At 36.6% G+C, this 21,921-nt stretch overlaps 1 protein-coding gene across 5 annotated transcripts in view; it reads right to left on the reverse strand.

Annotated features, from left to right (window-relative positions):
* Positions 1-21,921, reverse strand: part of LOC121864966 (receptor-type guanylate cyclase Gyc76C-like) — a 74,545-nt gene that overhangs the window by 32,014 nt on the left and 20,610 nt on the right. For 2 of the 5 annotated variants that reach the window (XM_042364195.1, XM_042364192.1), the window contains exons 6-11: positions 16,137-16,202; positions 15,813-16,011; positions 14,901-15,059; positions 14,397-14,581; positions 8,545-8,574; positions 3,663-3,686 (exon numbers count right to left, since the gene is read on the reverse strand). In XM_042364195.1, coding sequence (XP_042220129.1) covers positions 3,663-3,686; positions 8,545-8,574; positions 14,397-14,581; positions 14,901-15,059; positions 15,813-16,011; positions 16,137-16,202 — 663 coding nt within the window. The remainder of the gene's footprint in view (positions 1-3,662; positions 3,687-8,544; positions 8,575-14,396; positions 14,582-14,900; positions 15,060-15,812; positions 16,012-16,136; positions 16,203-21,921) is intronic. The other 3 variants (XM_042364193.1, XM_042364194.1, XM_042364196.1) reach the window with 3 other exon arrangements.

The raw sequence follows: 21,921 nt of genomic DNA on the forward strand, positions 1-21,921 counted from the left end.
CGGCTGTGGTGGGTGGCGGGTGAAGAACTCGGTAATGTTTTGATGATTGGGCGACCTTGTGCACATCCTGCCCGCGCCGCTTCCCGCGTATATGAGTAGATGCACCGCGGAAAGTGAAAGTTCGGTTCTGGCGAGGCACCGCGTAAATGAGAAATTACGAAGAGTGTGAATGACAAGAGAAACACAGCTAACATTGGCACTGTAACTCTATTAGTACTGTAGTATTTAACCCCAAGAATCAATCAATTACACATTTTTTATTTATTTTTTTAATCTTTACAGGTAAGTAGTCGAGGCTTACTTACCTGATTGGGGGGGGTTGTGGTGTTCTTATGCTATCGTCCCTGACATTATACTCATCATACACCAACCTTATACTCATCATACACCAACCTTATACTCATCATACACCAACCTTATACTCATCATACATCAACCTTATACTCATCATACACCAACCTTATACTCATCATACATCAACCTTATACTCATCATACACCAACCTTATACTCATCATACACCAACCTTATACTCATCATACATCAACCTTATACTCATCATACACCAACCTTATACTCACCATACATCAACCTTATACTCATCATACATCAACCTTATACTCATCATACACCAACCTTATACTCATCGTACACCAACCTTATACGTACTGACATATACTCATCATACACCAACCTTATACTCATCATACACCAACCTTATACTCATCATACACCAACCTTATACTCATCATACATCAACCTTATACTCATCATACACCAACCTTATACTCATCATACATCAACCTTATACTCATCATACACCAACCTTATACTCATCATACACCAACCTTATACTCATCATACATCAACCTTATACTCATCATACACCAACCTTATACTCATCATACATCAACCTTATACTCACCATACATCAACCTTATACTCATCATACATCAACCTTATACTCATCATACATCAACCTTATACTCATCATACATCAACCTTATACTCACCATACATCAACCTTATACTCATCATACACCAACCTTATACTCATCATACATCAACCTTATACTCACCATACATCAACCTTACTCATCATACACTAACCTTATACTCATCATACACCAACCTTATACTCATCATACACCAACCTTGTACTCATCATACACCAACCTTATACTCATCATACACCAACCTTATACTCATCATACACCAACCTTATACTCATCGTACATCAACCTTATACTCATCATACACCAACCTTATACTCATCGTACACCAACCTTATACTCATCGTACACCAACCTTATACTCATCGTACACCAACCTTATATGCATCATACACCAAACCGTTACTCATCGTACACCAACCTTATACTCACCATACATCAACCTTATACTCATCATACATCAACCTTATACTCATCATACACCAACCTTATACTCATCGTACACCAACCTTATATGCATCATACACCAAACTGTTACTCATCGTACACCAACCTTATACTCACCATACACCAGCACAGCTCCAACTATCACACAAATATGAGAGACATACTTTCGCACAACTTCCGAATAACAAACAGACTTGCATCATCATCATCATCATCATCATTAGAGAAGTGGGAGAGCTACAGTATATCTTTTATTACCGTGTCTGGTACTTTATCTACGGAAGGAGGGGGAAGAGGAGAATCATTTATCAATTAAAAAACTCAACTTGGAAAAAAAAATAAAAAATACCCGAACCTTTAGATTTTAATTAATAGTTTTTTTTTTAGCTTAATTCCCATAGGGTTTAGTGAGGAATACAACCAATATGCCACATGCTGAGGTAACGTACACAACACAGCAAGCATAAATAACGGAAATATACAGGACTAGGCCGACAGAATACAAGTTATACTGTACAGAACAGCTGCATTCATTACAAAGAGAACAAATTATACAATAATATGTTTACCCGTGTCCAAAGTAACTCTTGTGGTTTTGTTTACCCATGTCCAAAGTTAACTCCTGTTGTTTATAAGCATGTCCAACTGTGATGTGTACAGTATGTCAAATAATTTCCATTATTTTTCCATCTTAGTCAGACACTGCAGTACCTATATGTAGCCACCTCGTCTAAGTTTTTCAATAGAGAAATAAAGACAGAAATGGTAGAAGACAGGGGATGTGTTGATCAGGGGCCCCGAGTACTGTACTGTACCCAGTATGGAAAATGTCATTCTTTAATATATGGAAAAGTAACTGTATAATATACTTGGCAATGATACACACAAGCAATGTTAACTTTAAAACTTTTTTTTTTTTACTTGACTACAGTAAATAATAATAATTAAAAAAGCTTGTATTGAAAGGTCAACAGGAACTTGGCCACGTGCCTTTTAAAAGTGAGATGGCTGTACAGCAGTACTGCAATTTGTATTGTGCATACTCTATATTTTTGAGAATATAGTATATTCAATATATTATAAACAAGTATAATAGAATTGTGACTTTTCACAGTCCTAAGCGGCCAGTTACTGAATACTGATTTTATCTTGCACTAAATGTTTCCCTTAGAGTTTCTATTAAATTAAAATCAAAGAATGCATTAAGGAATTTTTTTTTCTGAAAGCAAACACACCAGTTAAGATAAATAATAAGAAAGTTATCGAGTACAGCTATAACACAAAGAATAAGAACAAAATTGAAAATCAAATTTGTGGAAAAATTGAAGTAACATTCACAGTTGTATTGTCTGGCAGTCTTCAGTGTCTGTTTACTGGGTGTTGAAGATAAAGTTTGGGAAACAGATGACCTTGGTGTTTATCTACAAGAGAGACACAGAACAAAGCTCATATCCCTTCCACATAACTGGCTGTGGACAAACATCTCATCAGCTCTAACAACACAACACAGAGATTAGCATAAATGCCAGATCATAGAAGGGACGACTTCATAAAGGTGAAGAGCAAGACATGTTTTATAGTGTCTGAGTTGACAAGAACAGAAAAATTTGAAATACTGTATAAATATATTATTGGCTTATATTTTATTAAGGTAATGTTAGTGTATACAGTGTGTGCATATATACTGTATAGTATATATATATATATATATATATATATATATATATATATATATATATATATATATATATATATATATATATATATATATATATATATATATATATATATATATATATATATATATATATTAAAGAGAAAAAGAAACATATAAGATATTAGTTATACATATAAATCTGCCAAAGGAAAGATAACAATATTAGTGTGTGATTCACAGTGGCACAATACTGTATTAGTGTGGTTTATGTAGTGTGGAATATGTTTACAAGTCCATTAGTTCTTAAATCAGTTGCTAAACATTTATGAAATTGTCCCCAAATTTGCAAAGTGAGAGGCAAGTTTTCAATAATCCTCTAGCAGAAGCAGGACACACCCATGTCACGGTCACAGGCATTACAGGAGCCACAAACATTCTTGTCTATGCGAAACAAGATGACCTAAACCAACATTACCAACTCTATGACATGGACTGTGCCTCCTGCTTGTACCGGGAGACTATTAGCATTTGAGTGAATCACCCCAAGCATAGCCCAAACTGTACTGCACACCCACACATTTCCCAGTGCCTGCTGCCTCGACCTACCGGTTCGATGGAGATTGCTGGTTCCTGAGGAGGAGATATTATTAACAGATCAGCATTAATCCCAACTTTGAATTCCACCTTCGGTTTCTTTACATAATACATTTTAATGACCACCACAAGTTCTCCTGCTTTAGCTTTATACAATGTAAATTCATATCAGCTAAATACAAATATATATGTAGAAGCATGTAGGAAATATATCGTACTGAATACTGTAATCTGCCATGTTTATCTTTTCACATTAACCTAACCTAAACTGACCACCTCTACTACATATTAACTAAAACTTTATTCTAGAGAGATAAAAATTTATTAAGCATAAGAAAAAAATTTCTAAAACAAGTCTGTATTTTTTTTAATTTATAACAATATAAGTAAATCACCCCTATTCAACAAAAAGTTCCTTCCCCCATTAGCACCTAATTGGCAGATTTCATCTATTCTGTATGACATATTTGTGTGTGTGTGTGTGTGTGCAATTTTCTTTGATTGAACTCTGGGTAAAAATGCAAAAAAAATCTGATTATATTATACAGGCATTATTTAGGTAGTACCTTACCTCACATTCACCCACACTTGAGCCTCTTATGCATCAGTATTATACACAGTTCATGGTACATCTTTCTAGGTTCTGCTTTATCTCTTCTGTGTATACAGTATTCTTAAAACTTTCACTGAAACATTTTCAAAATATTTCATCTTACATCAGTATACTGTACTGTACTGTATTCAAGAAAAAACTTTGTAAGTTGCACATAACTTGAGGAAAGTATAAGTCACTTACACTGATACATCATCCTACATGAGACCTACAATAATGTGTACAGTATTTGTAGATGCACATGCCTGATACAACATTCCTGTGTGACCAACACAACCACCACTAGAGGTAATGGACCAGACATGTAATGTGAATAGTTCTCCAAAGTGACACCTTGAGGAAAGTTATTCATAACTAAATGTCCATAAACTCTATACAGATATTTTGAAGTTAATGCTAAGATAAAATACTGACCAAATGCTGAAACCAAATGTGGCTGGAAGACAACCACAATTTTATACACCGTATGTATCACTAATGCCTTCTAGTTCTTCCTCCCAAGGACTCCCCCTTGAAGGAGTGGCTGTGACAGAAAGTCCTCCAGACCACTACCTCAACATCTCTGTCCCTCATACCATCAAGCAACCTCCATCACTCCTTCCCAGGTTGCTGGTGCCTCTCTCTTACCCTGGCATTCTTTATCTCAGTCTTGTACACTCACTCTGTAATACTGTACTGTAGATACTATCATTCATAATCCTCACCCAGATGCCCCCACTATCTAAGTCCTATCTTAATCCAAATTATATCTTTGACCTCACTAACCATTCCGCATCTCATAATTACATTTCATGACTGCTGAACTTCCTCCACTTACTAATACTGTACCAAACAAACCCACACAAGAATCTTTCAACAGCCCAAATTCTATAACTCTACATTGGTGCAGGTCCGCTCTTTACTCTTTTATGTTATGGCTGAAAGAGCTTCAGTCGCTTCTCAGTCCTGTCTCTACACCAATGATTTCATTTGTACTGTTTAAAATTTCTTCAAAGGCTAAATCCCCCTATGGCAATATTATTAAAAATTAACTACAGCACTCAGGGTTTCAACTACTCGATCAAATGAAAACTAACCAAGATATTATGAGAATAACTGCCCCCCCCTCCCTATTTTAAGAAGGTGACCACATACAGACCCTTCTTAGTACAGTACCTACACCATCATCACTACACACCATCTCTATCATTCTACCCTCCACCCTTAGAAAAAACCAACACCAAAACACAAAATATTTCCTGACAAATGAATATTTGTATTACAACAGCAACATTCTCCTCGCTTGTGGGAGACCTCGCATGTCAACAAGCGAAGACATCGTTGTTGTTGTCATACTGTACAAGAATTCATGCAATCTCCACAAAGTCACATACCGGTAGGTGGAAAAGTCCACTCAGCAGCCTGTAATGAAGTGCTTATGGTACAGTATACAATAACATGAACCATTACTACATTACTAGGTGTTGCAGAGGACCTAAAGCACATCTGTCTGTGCTCAATACCTGCCAACAATGAGAGCCTGAGAAGGAAGTGCCCATCAGGTTGGCTGGTAAGTTGGTAAGTACCGTACAGCAGAGAATATTAGAGAGAATTTGTAAAACTAATAGTTGGTAAAGTAACAGTTTGTTAAGTATAACTAACCACTAAGGACAGTTGTAGAGTGAGCTGGATCATTAAGAACTATTGCAAGAATAAAAGACTACCAAGAGCTATTGCAAGAATAAAACAGATCACCAAGAACTATTGCAAGGATAAAACAGATCACCAAGAACTATTGCAAGAATAAAACAGATCACCAAGAACTATTGCAAGAATAAAACAGATCACCAAGAACTATTGCAAGAATAAAACAGATCACCAAGAACTATTGCAAGAATAAAACAGATCACCAAGAACTATTGCAAGAATAAAACAGATCACCAAGAACTATTGCAGTGAAACATTTCCACAGTGTTGATGCACCTGCATTCTGAAATCACAAACATTTAATACAATCAACCAATTCCAGAGTTAGTTCAGCATTGCAAAAATCCTCCAGTACACTGTACTGTATACATTTCTCATCATAATCTTTTTCAGTACACCAAAACCAAAAAGCTTCTTAGGATAACTTGGTAAGTAACACACACCTGAAGCTTCCATAGCTCCAACTTCACCTCAACCTCTCTCACTAGTTCCAATAATAATCCTTCATACTGATGTACCAACAACTTAAGAGCACAATACTGTATTATTATTTATAGATCAAGGCATTAATAAAACCCTTGTGGATTGCTGAGGTCGAATACAATGAACCATTGTTTATACAGTCGATGACTTGTTAGCATTTAATGAATACAGGAATTCTTTTTATTAAATGTGCATCTCCACATAAATACACTTTTTGCTTGGTCATAATGTTCCAGAATCACCACTTTATGTCCCTAGTATTTAAAATAAATACTTAATATATTTCTTAACAATTACCATACTGTTCTTCACGATGACAAAAGATGGCAGCAGTAAAGGCTCTTCTTTCTGCAGACCAAAAGTGAACATCCAACTAAGTTTCTAAATTACTGGTACTTGGAATATTTTGGTAGCCTCCAACTTCATCATAGGCAAGGGTTAAAAAGCAATAATTGGGTGAAAACTTGTACAACCAGACATACACAGTCACACACAAAAAGATGTAAACATACAAAAATAAAAACAAACACACACACATACATGTTTTTAAATCCATATCTGACCACAATAAAGTATTTTCCAAGTTAACGAAATTATTTTCATTTATATTAATAATGTAATGCTAATGTATTATACCTTCATGATATTATGAGAATAGATGTTTTGTTCTACTAAATTATATAAACTGTAGCTACTGTATACATGTACACAACACACAAACAAAAGCACAACTGATGTAACATAATGCGTGTACTGTACTCTACTATAGTTACTCATACCATCATTAATACAAGCTGGTGCATGTCAAACCTGAATTTTTTTTCAAAGAATTTAAAATTGTAAAGGCAGAAACAACAAACTTGCCCTACTTCTCCAGAGAGTCTGTCTGAACAGCATGTTTCTCATCACTGTACAGTACCAGCCCCTTAATACCTGCACTGTGGAAGGACTTGTCCCTGTTTGAGCCACTTCAGGACCCTCACACAGCTCATAACACCACAATCAACCTATAGAATTTTGGGCAGAGAGGTTCTCTCCCATACTCCCTCTGCCCCTTGTAATTTCCAGGTTAATAAGAGGACATCCAAGTGGACAGCGTTTACAGTTTAACAATAGTTTTGAAATGGTTCGGAGGAACAAATCCTTCTACACTACAGGCACTGAGGCACTTGCAATATCAGTGAGGTAAATGTTGCATTGTCCAGGTAGGTTATGTGGAGAGACAGAGGTAATACACTAGGATGATCTGTCTTGATAATCCAGACTTCTAAGAACTAAAGCCCAGGAATAACTTAAATCTGTCTCATAAATGTCAGATCTGAAGAATATTTATGGTAAACTTGTATTACTTGTATATTCTGTACAAAAACGTTTTCCTATGTAGAAGGAGAAGACTTTTGAACCATATACACCAAGTTAATATTCAATTAGCAGTATTATATAGAAACTTTACATGAGATACTTCATTATCCTGTAACCCATTATTTCTTTACTAAAGCATTAACACTACTGTACAGAGACTACATACTATATACTCATTATAAGTAATTCACCTGCATTCTCAGTTTCACATTAATGAAAGTGCACAATGATAAATACAGTATACTGTATTATAAACAGGAGAATGACACCGTGTTCAACCCCAAAGGAACTACTGTACCCTGATTTGCACTTACATGCTAATAAACAGTTCAACAGACTGGAGCCTTGCAAATGTTTGTCTTCCATCACACAAAGATGTTGAAACCTTTTCAATCAACATTTAAGTTATTTTAAAACTATGGTTGACAGGTTGTGCATCAATTACTTTGTTGCTAAATTTCTACTACTTTTTTAGTTTCTTCATCAATCAGTCAATTTCTTATCAGTCAGTCAAGTGCAAAGGTGCAATTATCATGCAAGACTACAGACCTGCAGAGGTTATCTAAATACTTTATCCACACAACTTAAAAACTTGTTTAAATAATACAGTAGAGAGCATTAATAAAAAAAAGATAAGAAAAGAAAAAAGTTCATCAATTCCACAATATGTCAAACATCTACTTTTCCCCAAATCATGGATGACTATCAGAGTAGAGACAGCAGAGGGTCGCCCTTGGTGGACCTACGTACCTTCTCCATCATTCCTGGCTTCCGGTCAGGCTTGTAACATAGCAGATACAATACAAAATTTATGTCTCTCCATTTCAATATTTTATATACATATTATTATCCATTTAATTCACATATAAATGAGATATATCCATTTTATCAGAAGTAATAAAAACAAGTTGAAAGTACCAGAAACATTTCAGTTACACTTTCCATAACTGACAAACTAACCAACATCAAATAACATCAACAGAACTGTATCATGCAGAGTTAACACACATGCTAACATATCTTGTCATTATGCTTATGCTGTCTTCAATTTTATGTATGCATTTTCAGATACCGTTTTAAATAAATTTTTACCAAGTATAAATATTTATCCCATATTATTCAAGAAAATAACCTGGAAAGAAATAGAGCCTCAGTTGCCTCAAAAAAAACTGAGGGAAGTCATCATGAATTATTACTCATATAGTACAGTACTGCATACCTAAGTCTTATGACCTGTTGTAATAATAATAATAATAATAATAATAATAATAATAATAACAATAATAATAATAATAATAATAATAATAATAATAATAATAATAATAATAATAATAATAATAATAATAATAATAATAATAATAATAGAAAAATAATAATAAGAGTAAAATCTGCTGTTCAGTGTACAGTACAGTATTAGTACAGTACGGTAGGTCTATTCTGTACACCTAACAAACAAAAAAATACATCTTCATGTCTTACTAACATGATTTTCCCTCGACATATTAATTCACCTCTGAGAGTAATGTACCTGTAGTGTTAATATTTCATCAAGTGATCCCCAGAAGCCTAAAACACATTATTAACATCACCGTAAAGACAACCTCTAACTGTTCTAAAAATATTGACATGTACGGTAAGAGAGAGAGAGTGCACACGAGAGAGACTGTGGTTAGGTGTCAAAATATGAGAGTCCATTTTCCATATAACATTCACATCAAAGGCCCTCTTGATCTAAGACGTCAAGAAGCTCCGGTATGAGTCATTATACAGTAAAGATTTTAATTATATCAGTGGATCATTATTTAACTCAACTTTTCAACTACAGGTATTTGTTAATCATAAAACACAAAAGGTACAGTATTCATCATTTTGAAACACATGTATTAATCATTCACTGAATATTTTCTCCAGTTTGTTTGGGTCTCCTACATAAAAACATCTAGTGAAAAGTCTTTACTCTAATAAATAACTTCATCCTATTTGTAATTTCTCTCCATATGATACGCCTCATCTTTAAAATATACATTCCATCTATCCTGTTATTCCTCCTTTCATTCTCTACTTTAGGGGAGGGGGGGGGGGATGTTGGGTAGAGAGACAACTAAACATAAGCCGCTGAAACAAACACGTAGAATCACACTCGTACATTAAATAACTAAATGAGAATAAATAAATACAGAGAAGTCTCCCAGTTGTTGAGCCTCTGTTAATGTTTCTCTCATCCATAGTTTCAACATACTGGTGTACTCTCTCACAGGCCTCCATTACCCCACACTATTTTAATCTTTCATTTTTTAATCAGCTTTTATCACCCTAACTTACTATATTAACCCTTTCTATATATATCAAGTCTATATTTACTCTCCCTTCAGCCATCCTCTCTATAATCAAACCTCTCCACATATTTTACATTAAACATCCATATTAAATTTAAACTCTCTACATATCTACAATATAATTTCCAGAATGTCTAAATTTTGTCATATTATCACTTCTTTTATCCCACTTCTTATATATCCTGTACTATCTCTCTCTCTCTCTCTCTCTGTTTATATTTAGAATATTATCTAAATTGTCTATATTTACTCTCTCTACATGATAACATGGTACAGTACTACATATATACTGTACCATAATTTTCTAAGTGTTTTTTCCCTTTGCTCTCTATTCCTTCCTCTTCCTCTAATTCCATCTGTTCTAGCATCCTTCATGTTTCAGTTTCCACACACTCACAGGCTCAGTTTATGTCAATTATATACTATAGTAATCATCAACTAACACATGACTGTAAAGTACATGAAAGATAAAATACTTACACTTTAACCCCTTGTGTACAGCCAGTATAGAAACTTACTAAAATAATCGTCTGATATTAGCTAAAGAAAGTAGTAGAAGTGGTGTTCCCATAGTGAAGGGGTTAATGAGGAATGTGAGTCTACTTTGAATTTATCTTCATTATATAAAATACAAGTACTGTACATACAATACTGTATAGTTTAAGTAAGCATAGTGTCTTTCACCGGATACCCTGTATTTGAAAAACTCTATTGTGAAATTCCCTCAAAATTTGTTAGCATTACAGGTGTCCCTCTTTACATGCATTACCTTTACAATCAAACTCATTATTACTGTACAATACAAGACACGCATTCTAATAAAGTAGTACATCACTTTTACTAGACTAATTTTTAACGTTCAATGGTCCAGAACAGAGGAAATTGTTTACAATCCAGCTCCGTGCTTCAACAAAACTCTCCAGTAATTTCTTGAATTTTCCAAATGATTTACCCTATATAGAGATGTGAGGGAAGTGACCAGCAAGTGAAATGAGCAGCAGTAGTAGTACTGTACCCCTAGTGGTAAGTAACCCCACAGAGCCATTACTTTAGATGTCAAGTTGGAGGTGATAAGGTACATTGAGATTGACGAGAAGATGATGGCTTATCTAAACTGTGCTATAAAGTGGAATTTTATTTCTTGTTGGATATTTTTTGAGGAAAATATCTCACAATTCATAAAGGTAATCAATAGATAAATATGATTCACCTTATGATTACTGTATTCAAGTCAATATTAGGGTTTCGGGAACACAACGAAGATAAACCTGTACACTAAGCAACACTAATGTCTCAAGTACTCTGAAAAGTTGACTATCTCCTCATCTATATGGCAACTCACACAGCTCAGTCTGCCATAATTACTGCTGCCACATTACAAACATACAGTGTGATGTACTTAGTGTATCTATATGTGTAGGCACAGTGTTTACTCTGTAGTTCTTATTCTCATATCAGTCTAGTCTTATGATGTTTCAGATATGCAGGAGTCCAGTAACTTGACATACTACTATAATCTGGTGCTTAATGTGAGCATTGACTCCAGTATTGTAGTATAATAACTTCTGTGTTGTAGATCATTTAATGACATACTGTACTGACCATACTTTGTCCTCTTTTTACATTAATCTGAGGAACACTTTTACTTTGTTTTGATGAACCCCAAACAGTCTTAAAAACTGCAACTGTACACATGGGCTTTAAATATCACATACATATACAGTATCACTTTCTGTCTAAAATACAAAAATGCATTTAAAGAGCATTTACCCTGAGGAGCAGCAGTGTGGCCACAATTACAACAAATCTTTATGGATATAGTTAGTCTATGCATCACAGAAACTAAAAAAACAGTCAATGAGATAAAAGAATAGAGGTTGTGTTTTAGTATTAAAACAGAGTACAGTATATAATAAGAAAGTTTCTATCCTTCACTTACTTTACCTATTATTTCATAACAAATTCAACCTTTCAAAGTAAACTAAATGTATCCTAAAAAGTAAACACTTGTAAGAGTGTTTGGTTAACAAAGAACGAAGTATGCAAAGGGCCAAGTTTGTTTTCCTGTACATGTCATAGGGTACTGTACTGCCCCCAAAACACACAATTGTCTCCTTTTTCTAACAAGTAATCAAGATAAATACAGTATATCATCAAGCTGAGACTAGTTCTTCAAAGACAAATAATAAATCAAGTTACAACGCACTAAGTCATCAGCAACGACTGACCACCTCCAACCAAACACAACCCTAATAAACATATGGATACCCGTACTAACCCACGATATTAAACCAGATCAGAATACAAAACAACTTACTTAGGGAGCATAGACTATCTCGCCTACATGCCAAGTATGAATTAAATGAAGTTATGCTTGTCTATGGAATGGCTGTGAACAAATGGATAGAGGGGGGCAACCAAATCCATTGCCTCTGTCCTGTGGTAACACCTAGCTAGAGGGATACATTTCAAAGTGCAATCTAACAAAAGCCTCTACACATTTCTGTATAAATCAGGTTAAATAAGAGTCCACCCACCAAAGAAGTGAGAAAGTGATAAAACGACATCAGTAACTCGAGAGGAACTGTAACACCACAACTCAATAGCTATAAATACCTTTTCTCTAACAAGGTCTACCACTGTCTTCAACCTAGTACAGTAAATAGCTACAATGAATCATCAAGTACGTACAACGCGAGCCTTGAACTGTACACACATAAGAACACTTCATTAACGGTTACCAGTCTGTTTTATAATTCCTCTTAACTACACATTATACAGTTAAAGAAACATGATTACCCATATGGACCCTAAAAATTAAGATGTGAATGCAGAGACATCTCCTGTTTCCCTTCATGGAGCTAAAACATCACATTATATATCTGGGAAAGTTTCTGGGGATTCTGGGAAAGTTTCATATGTTTTTGTAAGTTCCCAGAGCCTTATTTATGAAGAGGAACATGTTAATACTACAATCAAGAACTACATCAGTCAACATACTCAAGAAATAAGGCATAGCATCCGCCTCACTTGGTGGTACACTACACGGTTGACGGAGATTAGTATGTTAGTTATATTACAGAGAGAGATATACCTGTACCTGCATAATACCAAATACAATCATACCAGGTTTGTGATATGTGATACTCATTAACAAATACAGTAGTAAAAATAATCTCAGCATAAAAGTATATTAAGTGATATGAAAGTAACTAAGAGGATATTGACACCTCTTTTGATAATTGTCTCTGGTTTTGTGCATTGCAATGTTATAAAATATTCTTCTGGCAAATTCACTACTACACGTTTCACAATTTCCACACACCACTCACAGTCCTCCACCATTCAAGTAGTTTTATCAATTCTTTGCTTTTCCCTAAAAATTCTGTACTAATAATTATACACACAAATTATCCTTCTCATTTACCAATAATTTCTTTGTTCATGGACCTATTTTGTGCTTTTTCCCCAATCAAATTTCATTCTAGCAACAAATACAGTATTACAGATCACCTGCATTCATAACAAACATTCTATTAGATATTATTATATATAGTGTAATTCAGGCTAATTTTCCATTTCCATTTACTGTTGATTTAAAACTACTGTATCTCCACACCCAGTCCAGGCCTGATCACAGTAGTTGACCATAATCACACACTATATTCCCCTAATGTGTCAATCATCCTTAACTTGTATTTTTCTACCTCATTATATATTGAAGCTTCCCAGAGAAAAAAACAAAGTTACAAATTTTGGTTCTGAAAATCAACTCAACTGTATCACATAATTAGATGCTGAGATATATTTTTATTGACAAATATTACATTATTATTTCTAGAATTTAACTACAGTACTATAAGTTTTCTACTCCTTCAGTAGCTACAAGCAAATGTTACTCCTACATGATGAACAGTATATACTCCACAAACCTCTAACCTTGAATTTGGAAAGTTATTTTGCCAGAGGTTAAAACCCGCCTTTACCAAACTACCAACATAATACCTGCCTGTACAAAATTGGTTATTTGGCTAAACACCTGTATATTAATATGTGTTACTATACATTATTACTGAAGATGTAGTACAGTATACAGTACAGTACTCTGAAATGTTTTATATCTGAAGTTACTAAAACAGGATTAGATTATGAACTAACTACAGTATACAGATGCTATAAGTGTCAGCAACAAGTTTTAAAAAATTTCACTGTGCATCATCATCTGTGGTCAGTAACAGAGTGAAGTATGGAGTAGTTGAGACTTACCCTGTTGAAGCTGGGGTGGTAGCCGAGACAGAAGGGCGACTTCTTGTTGTACTTCCTGATCGTCTCCAACAGATTTTTACTTTCCGGAACCCTGTTTGCTACAACCATGAACGCGCCATCATATACCTTCAGATCACGTTCCAAACATCTATTATCACTCTCGATCTGCAACAATGAGTTGCCCGCTGCAAGAAATTGAGATATATAACTGTAGCTTTAGCGGGGAGTCACCATGATGTTTGTTCTCTTTATGCCCACTTTGTCTACGCCCATTATATCTACTCTGAAAATGTCACATACAGTATTCCCAAAAATGTCTACCGTCAGTTAATGATGAACTGACGTGACCTATTAAAACCCCTTGAAATAAATAAATCCTTTCTCTATCTACCTACAGTACTAAAATAAAAATAAATTAATCATCTAGTTACCTCCTCACTGGAAAAAAAATGGTGCAAATCTGACTGTGGGATAGAAGCAAGCATGGCACCATCACACACATACCCCATATATAGCTGTGCCAGTCGTTGGGCATGTACTCCTCCCGCTCCACGAAGAGCAGCACGTACTCCTTCCTCCTCTCCTTCAGCGTGAAGATGCCCGTCATGGCCATTACCGTCAACAGCTCATTTACAAGATTTCGATGACCGATGAACACATAAACTGAGGGGAGAGATGGATAGATAGATAGATAGATAAGCCGAAATAGACAGAGATAAGTAGATAGATAGACAGATAGATAGTTAGATAGGTAGGTAGGTGGGTGGGTAGGTAGATACATGGATAGATATATATATATACAGTATATGTACTGTATATAGTCAAATCCTAATACAAGTTTACTTTGATTCAACATGTATATAAACAATACTCTGCACAAGTATACAATAAACCTACATATCTTAAGGTTTTTATACAACATTCCCTCACAGAAATCACAAACATAGGAGGTTAATACTAAAATATTCATCGTCAGAAAAAAATGTATAGTGAAAACTTATGAGAAACAGATGAACCAAAACACATAATGATCTTTCAATAACGTTTAGTTTTTGTGGCTGTAACATTTATAATTATGCTTATTTCATTTATTTTTTGCAAGTCTTATACTCCTTACAATGCCATGGCAAAGTAGTGTTTTTTTTTTTTCAGCACATGCTTATTTTAGCACTACATAATATTTTTGCACCGGTGTGAATGAAATAATAATAATAATAATAATAATAATAATAATAATAATAATAATAATGATAATAATAATCACATTTATTAGTTATAATAAAAATAATACTAATACCACCCAAGCTTATTTCACCTCAAGATTCCCCTAAGCTATTTTTATTATTCAAAGTAATTTCGTGTCATTCATCATCTACCCCTTCATTCTATTGGTCTGTCTCACTGTCACTGACTTACTCCTCGTCTCATTCTTGGTCTCCTGAAAGATGGTGTGGAGGTGCTCAGTATTATACTGTATCTCATGGTTGATGGTCATATTCTCCTTGGAGGCTTCCTCCTTCAGGGTCTCCATCATGCTGTGTTGGCCGTCGCTGTAGATAATGGAGAACTTACTCCAGTTGTTGTGTCGCAGCGTCGCCACCGTTGTCTTGATGATCTGTGTGAGTGAAGGGGAGGGAGGGTGAGTTGGTGTAGTACTGTGGTGACTTTCTATCTATCAATATATTTAACTTTCTTTCTCTTTATCATTACACCTGACGTTTCTCTCGCTCTATCACTCACATATTTCTCCGAAGGGTTTGTCCTGGCGAAGGTGGTGAATCGGGAGGCCCGCTCATTGCTGCACCCCTGTGAAGAAAAACTCTTAATAATAACAACAATATTGATGATAAGAATTCATGATAGCAATGGCAAAACTGTGCGGCTTTTATCGAAACTGAAATGTAGTGATAAAAGAAGAAACGAGAGCTCTCAAATTTTTAATACCTGAAGACACCCAGAACCTCACCACCTGTCAAAATATATCTTAATAATAATAATAATAATAATAATAATAATAATCCAATAGGCACATGGCCAAATAATCGGACCAGTGAACATGTCCCTTATGGGTAATAATGGCATTCGAATCCCGTAGACTTTTGGGATTTACGACGTCTTGCAATTCGAAACTAAAGTAGAAATTTAGAAGAAAAAAAATAAAGTGAATAATAAAAGTTTGGGGAGGAGGGTGTGTCAGTGTAATAGTCACAGCATGTTAGGGGAGGAGGGTGTCAGTGTAACAGTCACAGCATGTTAGGGGAGGAAGGTGTCAGTGTAACAGCCACAGTATATTAGAGGAGGAAGGTGTGTCAGTGTAACATCCACAGTATATTAGGGGAGGAAGGTGTGTCAGTGTAACAAGGAGGAGGGTGTGTCAGTGTAATAGTCACAGCATGTTAGGGGAGGATGGTGTGTCAGTGTAACAGCCACAGTATATTAGGGGAGGAAGGTGTGTCAGTGTAACAAGGAGGAGGGTGTGTCAGTGTAATAGTCACAGCATGTTAGGGGAGGAGGTGTGTCAGTGTAACAGCCACAGCATGTTAGGGGAGGAGGGTGTCAGTGTAACAGCCACAGGAGGAGGGTGTGTCAGTGTAACAGGGGGAGGGGTGTCAGTGTAACAGGAGGGTGTCAGTGTAACAAGGAGGAGGGTGTGTCAGTGTAATAGTCACAGCATGTTAGGGGAGGATGGTGTGTCAGTGTAACAGCCACAGTATATTAGGGGAGGAAGGTGTGTCAGTGTAACAGCCACAACATGTTAGGAGAGACAGGCATATCCAAATTTCGTTCCAGATATAGAAATTATACCAGACAGATAAAAGAATACAGTATTATTATTACTGTTATTATTTAATTACATTTTCTGTAATTTACGTATATATATATAAATAAAATAATAAATAAATATACTGTAATTAATAAATATTGAAGTGATAACCGTGGTAACATTATGAGATGTTCTTATTACCGCCATGCTATTGTACTATTCCAGATGTTACTAAATGTTACATAATACTTCCTTGAGATAAATGAATAGTATATATCAGGTGCCTAAAAGAGAGCTCAGGTTCTCAAATGGCTCAGCCATGGTAATATTGTTATTATTATCCACTCTGTATCTGTGTTTTTCTGGCTAAATAAACTGTTTCAATCCAATTCAAAGAAGGAAAAAATTGAAAATAGCTTCTCAACATTCTAAAATTCCAATTTTTCTGATGTTTCGGCCCATACAATTTTTTTTTTTTACAAATAATATCTAGAACACCATTAGTTACACTCATCATTGATTCAAGTTTTTTATTAAGGGCGTAAGTTGGTCCGCCCCGCCTATGCTGATTTTAGTGATGGATGCTTGTCGGGCATGAGGGATTACCTTTTGGACGGCTGAATGCGGTCATGGCCAATTACAGGGTTGGGGGTGAGGGGTAGGAGAGAGGGTGAGGAGTGAGAGGGGAGGTGAGAGGAAGGGGCGGGAGCCTACTTTGTCAGGCATCGCGAGCACTTGAGATGAAACGCCTGGCCAAATAAACGTCATAACCAGGGCTGCCAATCTCCCCATCACGCACACATCAACAAACACACACTCTACTCAACAACCTCCATCACCCAGTCTCTCCTACTCTTATTTATTATCTCTATTTAATGATAGTGACCGTCCATCCTTGAAAGGGGATGATGATAATGCGTTTTGATAATTGGGTGCGTGGGTGATGCGGTTGGCAGGGGTGTTGGGCACGCGTCGCCGGGCTAGGGAATGAAAGCTTTGAAAATATCGTTAACTCCTATGATCTCGCCCTGGGTTAAGTGGGGTCATGCGGTCAAAAAGGTCACACCCCCCCACTTGACCTAACAGGTCATTAAATAGTTAAACGAGAGGCGTTGAGTTTTTTCTTATACATTACATGTCTCAATAGTATATTGCAGTGGCGGGATTTTTGTCAAAGTGAAGAATTGTTGGACAGGATTTTGTCAGTTCCTCCCACCCATATTCACCACTCATATCCTCGGAAGTCAAAAGGCATGAAAATTTTGTTGAGGTGAGACGTCAATGTCACCTTTATATTCACTATACGACATTATGCCTTGGCTTCATGTCAAGATATATAAATAAGCAAATAATTTTTAATAATATGACCTTCAAGAGGATTTGTAGACAGTTGACACACACACACACATGTACGTATATAGTCACGTGGATAGATATACACACACACATGACCAGCATAAGTTCAGATGTGACCAACAACTGGATGATGATATACTAATCATTTCGCTTTTCAGCGTGTAAATAAATACGAGACATCTTTCCATATTTTGTTTCTTCATATTAAAAAAATCTAATATTAAAAAAATATCTATATTTTAAAGTTATTGGCAAATTAGGAAAAGCGTAACTATTTTTTTACTTTATATCTAAACAGCCAATTTTCATAGCTATCTCGTTACAATTATCGACACGAACAAATTATACTAATCAGACAGAATATCAAATAGTATTAATAATTGCCCAGACCAAAATCAGAGTGAACCTCGTCACTTCCACCTGTTGGAAACTATATGCTAATGAATTCACACGCGATAATTCACGCTGGGTTGTACGAAAGTGTTGGAGGGCGGGAGACAGGGAAGGCTATTATTAAGTGTCGGCTCTCGCAAAAGAAGCCTATGATATACGTTGTTTATTATGTGGGAAGAGTCATGTTGGAGGTGCTGGCTAACGAAAACAAGTGTTTAATAATATGCCTTGAGTATCCAACAGTATTACGAGTATGTTGTGTTATGGGTTTGCCCGGCAGCGATGTAAGCCACCAGCCCTTGTTGCCTCCACAGCCCCCCAACGTCTCTATCACCCACTCCACTGCTCTCAAAAACAATTAATCATGTTATAAAACAACTCTCCTCTCTTACTACGTGCGATCATATGTTTTTGAAGGGAGTTAATGTAAGTGTATCGGGTGTTAAGTTCAACAGGGCGGGTGAAGTGGATCAAGAGGGTGTTTGGGTTAGTGGCGCGCTTGTTTGGCAGCACTCAAGACTTACCACGAGTACCAAGTTCTTCTCGCCTTTCTGGGCTAACACTATCCTGCATACTAGTCCAGTACTCTGCATACTAGCCCAGTGCCATGCATACTAACCCTGTACCCTGCATACTAACCCTGTACCCTGCATACTAACCCTGTACCCTGCATACTGGCACTGTACCATGCATACTAACCCTGTACCCTGCATACTAGCACTGTACCCTGCATACTAACCCTGTACCCTGCATACTAGCACTGTACCCTGCATACTAACCCTGTACCCTACATACTAGCCCCTGTACCTACATACTAGCCCTGTACCCTACATACTAGCCCTGTATATACTAACCCTGTACCTGCTTACTAACCCTGTACCTTATACTAACCCTGTACCCCTACTAACCTGTACCCTGCATACTTTCCCTGCATACTAACCCTGTAGCACTGCATACTAACCCCACCTTACCCCTGTACCCTGTACATACTAACCCTGTACCCTGCATACTAGCACTGTACCCTGCATACTAACCCTGTACCCTGCATACTAACCCTGTACCCTGCATACTAGCACTGTACCCTGCATACTAACCCTGTACCCTGCATACTAACCCTGTACCCTGCATACTAACCCTGTACCCTGCATACTAACCCTGCATACTAACACTGTACCTACTAACCTTGGACAATCACTAGTTTTGGATCTATTATCAGTGCCGGATTTAGACCTGTGGAGGCCCATGGGCAGCCTCTTTGTGGAGGCCCCCCTCATTATAACTACCCAAGAGGGTGGGGTGGCGAGTGAAGCGAGCCTAAACATCTGGGAGTTCCGGGGGCGCTGTAAGCCCCCCGGGAAAATTTTGAAATTTGAACACTTGTTTGGAGAATTTTGAAGCCATATGCAGTTATATTGAGGAAATTAGAACATTGAGAAATTTTTAATTAACTATATATTGATAGAGTACAAATTACCAACACACATACACAAAAGTGAGACATGACTGGAGTCATTCATGTGGTTTCAAGTCGACCAGCCCTGATATAGCTACTATCGCACATGTCAAAAATTTTCAAGAGATTTCACAGAAAAGAATATATTATTAGTTATTACAGAGAGATGATTCTTTGCATTATTCATGAATTTCAAGGAGTAGCTAGCCTTATTTCTATCACGCTTCTTGCTGAACATAGTTTTACGTGGTGGAATAGATAAACATGAATTTTAAAGAATGAAAATAAAAATAATCCAAATGAATAAACAAATAAATAAAATATTGTAATATGTAGAGGCCCCCAGATTGTGGAGGCCCCTGGGCAGCTGCCCACTTTGCCCACTCCTGAATCCGGCCCTGTCTATTATGACTCGTAATAATTAAAGTACCTCAATAGATTTTAACTATTCAATTATGGTCGAGTCTGTAATTTCGAAGGCATTTTATCCCGCCAATTTGGTACCACAGTTTGGCTAGTTAATAATGAGAACACAAAACCAGTACTCGTATATAATACCTTATGGTATTTTCCCACGAGTAAAATTCCGATTATCAACAGACAAAGTCCCACGAATTTAAGGTTTAATTTCTGGTAAAAATTTACCTGGGAGGTGGGATTTCATTTATTCACGCAATACATTTGGTAGTGGGTCTTCGTAGTAAAAAAAAATGTCTGGTGGGATTGTGGATTTTAGTAATGCGAGTCTGCCTCAGTGGAATTTTTTACGTCAAGATTCTGTCCAGTAAGGAAATCTGGAAAGGGATTTGGCCGTGTGAAATCTATCTGGTGGAAGATTTTGCCCACGCAACCTACCCCAGGAGGAGGAGAGGGAGGGAGTCACAGGCTCACAGCAGCACCTCATGAACTTACTGCACCGGCCGCCATAAGAACAACTGGCCACGTCTGGCTATTTTTAGCCGGCCAGCACCCCGGACGCCGACGTCGCCACCACCGCCTCTCTCAGCTAAATAACTCCCGCCTTCCAGTCTTCCCTCCCTAGTAAACCATCAGAACTAGGAAGTGTCTGCTACGTTATCTAGAGCATCAAGAACATCGACTGTGTGTGTAAGAGGACGTATTAACCGGGTGTGTATTTGTAGTCTCACATAAACGAAAGCATTTACTACATGTGGAAAGGAAGGTTGCCACGCCGACATTTTCGTCTTCCACTGGTTGGGAGGGATAGCATTACGTCACTCTTAATAAAGAAATTCATTCGGGATACCCACGTGACTTATGGGTCGACGCTAAGGTTAACTACAATACTCGAAAGTCTGAAGATGGTTGTACTTGACGCTCGGTGATAAACATGTCAAAATAGATGGAGCTGATAGCGTGTGATTTGACTTTTTAAATGTTGACATCTGAAGCCTCAAACCTGCTATTCCCAGCACAGGATCAGGTTCACTGACATCTAATACGTATACAGGTTTCCAAGCAATAAAGTAGATGGTAATACAGGAGAGTATTTATATCAATCAGACAGATAATAATAATGAGTTAGTATATGAGCGCCA

The sequence above is a fragment of the Homarus americanus genome, unplaced genomic scaffold, assembly GCF_018991925.1.
Source record: "Homarus americanus isolate GMGI-L3 unplaced genomic scaffold, GMGI_Hamer_2.0 scaffold2539, whole genome shotgun sequence".
Taxonomy (NCBI): domain Eukaryota; kingdom Metazoa; phylum Arthropoda; class Malacostraca; order Decapoda; family Nephropidae; genus Homarus; species Homarus americanus.